Consider the following 8,033-nt stretch of genomic DNA (forward strand, 5'->3'; position numbering starts at 1 on the left):
TAATAATAATAATAATAATAATAATAATAATAATAATAATAATAATAAAAGATGGGAGCACTTGGTTCAACAATACTGCAAAGGGGAGGGATCTTGGGGTTGCAGATCACAAGCTACGTATGAGCCATCCATGTGATGTAGCTGCAAAAAAGGCAAATGTCATCTTGGGCTGCATTAACAGAAGTATCACTTCCAAAACACGTGAAGTACTAGTTCCCCAATACTCAGCACTAGTCCGACTTCACCTGGAGTGCTGTGTCCAGTTTTAAAAAGATGCAGAAATGCCAGAAAGGGTACGGAGGAGGGCAACACGGATGATTCAGGGACTGGAGGAAAAGCCTCTGAGGAAAGATGGGGAGAACTGGGCATATTCAGCTTCAGGAAGAGAAGATTGGGGAGAGAGAGGAGAGCACTCAACAAGCAGCTGAAAGGCTGCCACAAAGAGGAAGGATGGGATCTCTTCTTGATCATTTCATGGTTCAGGACATGGAATAAGGAGCTCAAGTTAAAGGAAACCAGATTTAGACTAGACAACAGGAAGAATTTCCTGACTGTCAGAGCAATACGACAATGGAACCTATTACCTGGGGAAGTTGTGGGCTCTCGCTGGAGACCTTAATTCAAACAGTCACCTGAAAGGAATGGTGCAACTTAGCATTCTGCAGCAGCAGGGGGTTGAACCTGGTGGCCTTCTGGCCCCTTCCAACTTTAGCATTCCATGATTCTATGAAATAAGTTGTATTCATGTACACCTTGGGTATTTAAGCCAGTCTGTTGGGTTCTGTGATGTTTTCATTATAGCTGTGTTTTTAATGTATTTGTTTTATGATGGCTTTCAAGTTTTAAAGTTCTTAAAGTTATAAGCTTACTTGATGGCTGTTTTCTTGGTAGAAAGCCAGCTCCAAATCCAAGAAATACATAAAAAAGAGAAGATTAATTCTTAGGGGAGTGTGAGGGAAGAAAATGGTGGGTGTGGAAGGGAAGAGACTGAGTGAAAACCAGGGAAGAGAACAACACTGACCTCTCCCCATTTCCAACCAGCCATGATATAAAGAACATCAGTTCCTGGGGCCTACAGTCACTCCAATGGTGCAGTCCTGAACTGGACTGCACCACTGGAGGCCATCACGGTCCTATCCTTTCCATGTGGACAGTATGGCTTGCCAGTTGGGTTGCATAACTGTAGAATTCATGTGTTCGTTTTAGGGAAGAGACAAATCTGGGACTTAGACCACCACTCTACTAGGGACAGCCAACCAGCCAGCTCAAAAGAAGTAGTGCCAGATGGATTCCACCTTGATAAACATCTGTTAATGATCTGCCCATAAAAACAGCATTTAAATGGCCACTCTTTAAACAGTGCAAAGAAGAAATGCAGCTTCCAATCAGGCAATATTATTCTTTTTATTTCTTTATTCAATTGACATGCTACAATTAGAATACAGTAAAATCCATAACAGTAGAAGTATAAAAGTATAAATAGGTCTAAAATCACAAATACTAAGACGGACCAATAATTTAAAAACTAACAAAGGCAGGTCTCATAACATGGGCTCAAGGTCACCTACTGAGCTTCCAGGCCAAGAGGGGCTGGAACGCTGTCCCAGGCCACCTTCTGGGGACCCTGCTCCATGCAATCCCCCGGTCATCCCCAGAAGCAACCAGGCTGTTCCCCGGGCATCAGCGAGCGAAAAGGGGATCTCCAGCTGCAGACTGGAGATAGCCTGCGTGTTGTCTGGGGACTGCGGAGAGGGGCCTTTGGGAGAGGCACGGGCCCTGGGAGCACCCCAGGGTCGCTGGACTCAGCTCCTCAGCTGACCTGGAGAGGGGAAATGTTTGGGAAGGGACTGGCAGGGCTGCCGAAGAGGAAGAGGAAGAGCCGCTGCCTTGCCCAGTCCCTGCCCAGGGCTTGTGCTGGTCCCAGGTCTCCATCCTCCTCGTCCATGGCTTCTCCTCAGTCCGGATCCAGCACAGCTCACTTCTCCCGGGTACCGTGTCCTGTCTCCCGCTTGAAGGACAGCAGGAGCTGAAAGAAAAAGAAGGCACACCTGATCGTAAAACATGTGGTTCACAAACACAGGTTAGTCCTTTTTACATGTTTATTAAATGACAGGACAATCCTTCTGACCAGAGTCTGGAAGGCCATAGGGATGGATGGGGCCCAGGCGGGACACTGGGAAGCAACTCCCAAGTCAGAGCTGAGGCGCACGCCTTGGAGGACCCCAACAAGACCAACAGCACAACTCCACAGAACGGCTTTTGGGTGACGGGAGGGGGCAAAGGAGGAAACCAGCTCCGGCGAGGTGTGCTGTGTCCTGCTCATTCCTACCCCACCAAACCCCCACCGTCACACCGAAATCGGCCATCTTGCTGCTCTGCATAGTGGGTGGACTGCAGAGACAACCTTCACCTCCGCATCCCCCCTGCTTTTACTGGTTTCCCATAACCCTTGGAGGTCAAAGGGTTTCTGGAGTCCCAAAAGGACCATGCGCCACCACGGTTTTCATGCTGCCTTGAGCTCTGCTTCCAGGGGACCCCAGATGGCGAACAACAGTCCGTACACATAATAAAACACAATATAAACACAATATAAAATACAAGCAACTGCCAAATACATCATGCAATAGCACAAAGGGCACAGGGCTTGGTCCCCTCCCTCCAAGCTCCTCGCTTTCGCTCCGCCCTGCAAGCTGGCCAGCCACGCACCCTCAAAGTCAAGGGGACGGATCCATCTGCACTGCCCCGACTGACTTCTGAGTAGACCTACCTTCCTGCTACTGTGTGTTGCGCCTGAGTCCCGCGTCAGCAGCGGAGAATCAGCAAGATGGTGAGGTATATTTGCTGTCTGATGAAAAGAGGCAGGCAAAGGGGGGCAGGGGGTCTTGCTTCCGCAAGAGCCGCAGACCGTTCACTCGCGTGTGCCTGCGCCAGGTAAGGAGCACCCGCTGAACACCTGCCAATGTGTGGCAAGGCTGGGGCCTTGTCAGGTGTTGGGAAAATTCAGACAAATCCTGGCAGAAAAACCTTGCTCATCGGTGCCTTTGCGTTGTAACATCAAAGCTGCACCTCTTTCTCACAAGGCACCAGCAGGTCACGGTCGCTGCCTTGAGAAGATGGCCTCCTTAGCGAGCCTGAGCAGCTGCTGGAGCTGAGACGATGGCGCCCCTTGCTTCTGAATGGGCCCACCTAAGCAGAGGCAAGCTCCTGCCGCGTGTGCTTGCCAACCCGGATTCTTCCCGCAGGCACATTTGCACTTGTGAACATGCACTGTACTGTCAAGAATTTGCTAGACTGACCTATCAGTACAGTGCACTCAGAAAAGCAGCGCTTACCATCCCAACCCACTGCCCTGCCACAAACACCTCAAAAGAGGCCTCGGCGTCTGGTGGTGGAGGCCAGGTGACCCCACTCCGTGAGTGGGTAACTGTCAAAGTGCAATCCCTGTGCTTTACAGGCTTGCTAAAGTGCCTCCCTAACCCAGTGAGTTCACACATGCAACCTTTCTGTTCATGTAACTTGGCCAGCCTGTTCAAGGAGAAAGGAGGCAGGGACTTTGTGCGTGAGTAGGGAAGAAGAGGCTGTGGAAACTGCTCCCCCAGGGCACTGCCTTTGGGGTGAGCGCCCGGTCTGGCCAGAACATATTAAACTGTCCCTGCTTGGTACTTTGCCTCCCGCATCGTCATTGCTTGGATTCCATTCCTTACAAAACGTAACTTTTCTTCATGGTGTATCCAATGACTTTCCTATCCATATCAAAGCATCCAATCACCTTCCCGTGTATTGTATTCACTCCCCTTTTGTGCATCTTATGTAACCCTAATGGAAGCAGCATGGGGGATTCCTGCCCTGGGCACCCAGGGATACAGGTGTTTAATTGTGAATATACCCAGTTGCCCTAGCAAGAAACTGACCATATGTGCCTTAATTGTGGATCAGTGTGACAACTGCCACAAATTATTAGCAGATATTTCCAGTCGGTATCACCCCATTCGCCTGCTCCTGTCAAAAGCCTCAAAGTCATAAAAGGATGCATTAATTCAGGCGTGGCGTGGCTAGGCTTTGCTAGGCGTGGCATGGCTTGGCTTGGCTAGGCTTGGCATGGCTTGGCTTGGGTTTAGAGAAAGGTCGGGCAAACTCAACTGCTCCCTCCTGTAATCCTTGTCCCACAGGTGAGCCCCTACTTGGCGCTTTCACAAGCAACCTTTCTCCTGCCCAGCCTCAAAGAGAGCTCAGCATGTGCAGCATCTGGTCCTCAAAATTATACAAAGCATGATGATTTATTTTATCTCTCCTGGCCAAAGCTCGAGGGATTTTTCTCTCCACAGTTCATCTTAGACATAAACAATCGAATCAAAAGGAGCCACAAGGGGACCCGCTGCACCCAAGCCTGGCTGTGTTTCACCACTGAAAGCACTGGAGCAGGTGGGTCTTCCGGGCACAAGGAAAATGCTCTCGCTGCTGCTGCTGCTGTTCCCCATGCAGCCTATGGGACGCTGAGGTCAAGGTGCCCCTTATCTCGGAAGAGGGGTGGCACGTACCCCTGAATCATTACAGGCCTGCAAATCACCTTAGACTTGGAGTCATCCCTGCCGCTGAGGCTGCGCTGCAGCAACACGACTTCACCAGGCCTCCCTCCTTCAGGCGCTTTCCATGGCAAGTCATTTTCTGGTGTAGAATCACAGCAACTTAGTTCTCTGCTCATATCATGAGCTTCAAGGATCTCTCACTAGCAGGGACAGTCCCTGTCCTTTGATACCTGATACATAGTTGTAGTTCTCTTGGGGAAAGACTTGGTGCAATGCATCGAACCTAAGACCCTCTGTTTTATGATCTGCCATTGCTCAGGGAATATTGGAACTGCCAAACAGCACAACATGCAACTGGAGAATAATCTCTTTCTGCCCTCACTGACATACATACAGTATATCACAGAAGTGAGTGAACTCCACGCCCAAGAGGGTTAAGGCAGTGCTGGAAAATGATGGTGGCCACACCACATATTGGCACTTTGGGCCCAATTTGGACAGTTTCACTTAGGGGTGTACTCACTTTTGTTGCCAGCGGTTTAGACATTGATGGCTGTGTGTTGAGTTATTTTGAGGGGACAGCAAATTTACACTGTTATACAAGCTGTATACTCACTACTTTACACTGTAGCACATTGTCATTTCTTCAGTGTTGTCACATGAAAAGATACAACAAAATATTTGCAAAATTTGAGGGGAGTACTCACTTCTGTGATATACTGTAGAACAAACCTCCACGTTTCCTTAAAACTCCGTGGACAGAGGCAGAAGGGCTGTGGCTAAGATGTTGCTCTCCCCCTTGGCAATGGACCAGGCCCCCACTCACCCCAAAACCCTCGGCCCACAGATGGGCTACTAGATTAATCTCCACTCAGCCACAAAGCACCCCGGGTGACCTGGGGATGGCCAATCACGCAGCCTAGCCTACCTCACAGGGTTGCTGTGTAAAGATAAAAAGGGAAAAGTGGTTCCTCGGAAGGGGAGGAAGGCAGGATATAAATGTCATTCGAGGAAGGGAAGGGGAAAGGGAAGGGGAAGTTCGTTAATGCTACCGATCACTCTGCTCTTCTGTGACAAAGGAGAACCAAATCCACTGTGGGGTCCACAGTCCTGTCAAAGAAAAAAGAATCTGCTCCCTTTGGATTAGTGTCAAAACTTCTAAATTGCATTTGTTGATTCGTACGAAATTCTGTATTCTTCTTGCAAGGAATCCTAAGATCTTGCAGATAAAATAATTCAGGGCAGGGCAGAGAGGTCGCGAAAACAGGGGTGGGAGAGGATACGCTGCACAGACAGGAGAAAAGGGTGGCCTGGGCAAGCATCCTCCGCATGCAAAAGACTTTCAGGGGCACTTCATTCCTGTACTCTTCACTCTCCAACAGACTTATTCTCATTACATTGCATTTATCTCCCACCTTTTTTCCTCCTGTGAAGGACCCAAGGCGGCTTACCTTGCTTTTAGGTACATTAAGATCTCCTTTTCCCTTGAAACTCTTTCCACACTCAAGACATTCATACGGTTTCTCCCCTGTGTGAATACTTTGATGAGTAGTCAATACAGCCTTCGATCGAAATGTCTTTCCACACTCATGACATTCAAAATGTTTCTCCCCCGTGTGAATTCTCTGATGGTGAGCGAGATGTGTGCGCTGAGTGAAGCTCTTGCCACACTCCAAGCATTTATAGGGTTTCTCTCCTGTGTGGACTCTTTGATGATTAGTCAATTTTGCCTTGAATCGGAAGGTCTTTCCACACTCCTGGCACTCAAAGGGTTTCTCCCCCGTGTGAATTGTATGATGGCAAGCAAGGCCTGAGTTCTGACTGAAGCACTTGCCACACTCCATACACTTGAATAGTTTCTCCTCTGTGTGGATCCTTTTATGAACATCAAGGGCTCCTTTTGTCCTGAAGCTCTTTACACAGTCAAGACATTCATATGGTTTCTCCCCCGTGTGAATTCTCCGATGGCAAGCGAGACTTGGGTACTGAGCGAAGCTCTTGCCACACTCCAAGCATTTATAGAATTTCTCTCCTGTGTGGACTCGTTGATGAGCAGTCAATCCGCCCTTCGATCGAAAGGTCTTTCCACACTCAAGACATTCATATGGTTTCTCTCCCGTGTGAATTCTCTGATGGCAAGCGAGACTTGGATACTGAGTGAAGCTCTTGCCACACTCTAAGCATTTATAGGGTTTCTCTCCTGTGTGGACTCTTTGATGAGCAGTCAATCCACCCTTCAATCGAAAGGTCTTTCCACACTCAAGACATTCATATGGTTTCTCCCCCGTGTGAATTCTCCAATGGCGAGTGAGATGTGAGCGTTGAGTAAAGCTCTTGCCACACTCCAAGCATTTATAGGGTTTCTCTCCTGTGTGAATTATATGATGGTAAGCAAGGCTTGAGCTCCGACTGAAGCACCTGCCACACTCCATACACTTGAATGGTTTCTCCCCTGTGTGAATCCTTCTATGAAGATCAAGGGCTTCTTTTGTCCCGAAGCTCTTTCCACAGTCAAGACATTCATATGGTTTCTCCCCCGTGTGAATTCTCCGATGGCGAGCAAGACTTGGGTACTGAGTGAAGCTCTTGCCACACTCCAAGCATTTATAGGGTTTCTCCCCTGTGTGAATTATATGATGGTAAGCAAGGCTTGAGCTCCGACTGAAGCACCTGCCACACTCCATACACTTGAATGGTTTCTCCCCTGTGTGGGTTCGTTCATGAGTGGTGAGTTGCCATTTCCCACTGAACCCCTTTCCACACCCTGAGCATTTAAATGGTTTCTCCTCTGTGTGGATCCTTTTATGAACATCAAGGACTTCTTTGGTCCCAAAGCTCTTTCCACAGTCAAGACATTCATATGTTTTCTCCGCTGTGTGAATTCTCCGATGGCGAGCGAGATTTGGGTATTGAGTGAAGCTCTTGCCACACTCCTGGCATTCAAACGGTTTCTCCCCTGTGTGAATTCTCCTATGGAGAGCGAGATGTGGGTACTGAGTGAAGCTCTTGCCACACTCCTGGCATTCAAACGGTTTCTCCCCCGTGTGACTTCTCCGATGGCGAGCAATATTTGAACACTGAGTGAAGCTCTTGCCACACTCCAAGCATTTATAGGGTTTCTCTCCTGTGTGGACTCTTTGATGAGCAGTAAATCCACCCTTCAATTGAAAGGTCTTTCCACACTCCGGGCACTCAAAGGGTTTCTCCCCCTTGTGAATCTGTTCATGTAAATCAAGGGCTCTTCTTCCACTGAACCCCTTTCCACACTCAAGGCACTCACAAGGTTTCTCCTCTGTGGGCAGTCCTTGCTGTAAAGAGAGACCGTTAAGACGGCTGAACATTCTCCACACCTGCAGGCATTCAAAGGGTACCTCCCTTGTGTGAATTTTCCAATGTTCCCCAATGCAGATTTGTGAGCAAAGCTTTCCCCACAAGAGGGGCACTTTAGCCTTCCTGGTGACTTCAGTGATTCCTCCCCAGCTGGCATTTCTGGGACATCCCTGCCAG

General features: G+C 48.8%; 1 protein-coding gene across 1 annotated transcript; it reads right to left on the reverse strand.

Annotated features, from left to right (window-relative positions):
• Positions 1–1,481: 1,481 nt before the first annotated feature.
• LOC123021695 (zinc finger protein 850-like) lies at positions 1,482–8,027 on the reverse strand. The gene is made up of 2 exons (XM_044426714.1): positions 5,978–8,027; positions 1,482–2,026 (listed from the first exon to the last, which is right to left on the reverse strand). The coding sequence occupies exons 1-2, from the start codon at positions 7,865–7,867 to the stop codon at positions 1,976–1,978; spliced, it is 1,941 nt and encodes a 646-aa protein (XP_044282649.1). The 5' UTR covers positions 7,868–8,027; the 3' UTR covers positions 1,482–1,975.
• Positions 8,028–8,033: the final 6 nt, after the last annotated feature.

This window comes from Varanus komodoensis, unplaced genomic scaffold (assembly GCF_004798865.1).
Source record: "Varanus komodoensis strain SLA01 unplaced genomic scaffold, ASM479886v1 scaffold172, whole genome shotgun sequence".
NCBI classification, from domain to species: Eukaryota; Metazoa; Chordata; class Lepidosauria; order Squamata; family Varanidae; genus Varanus; species Varanus komodoensis.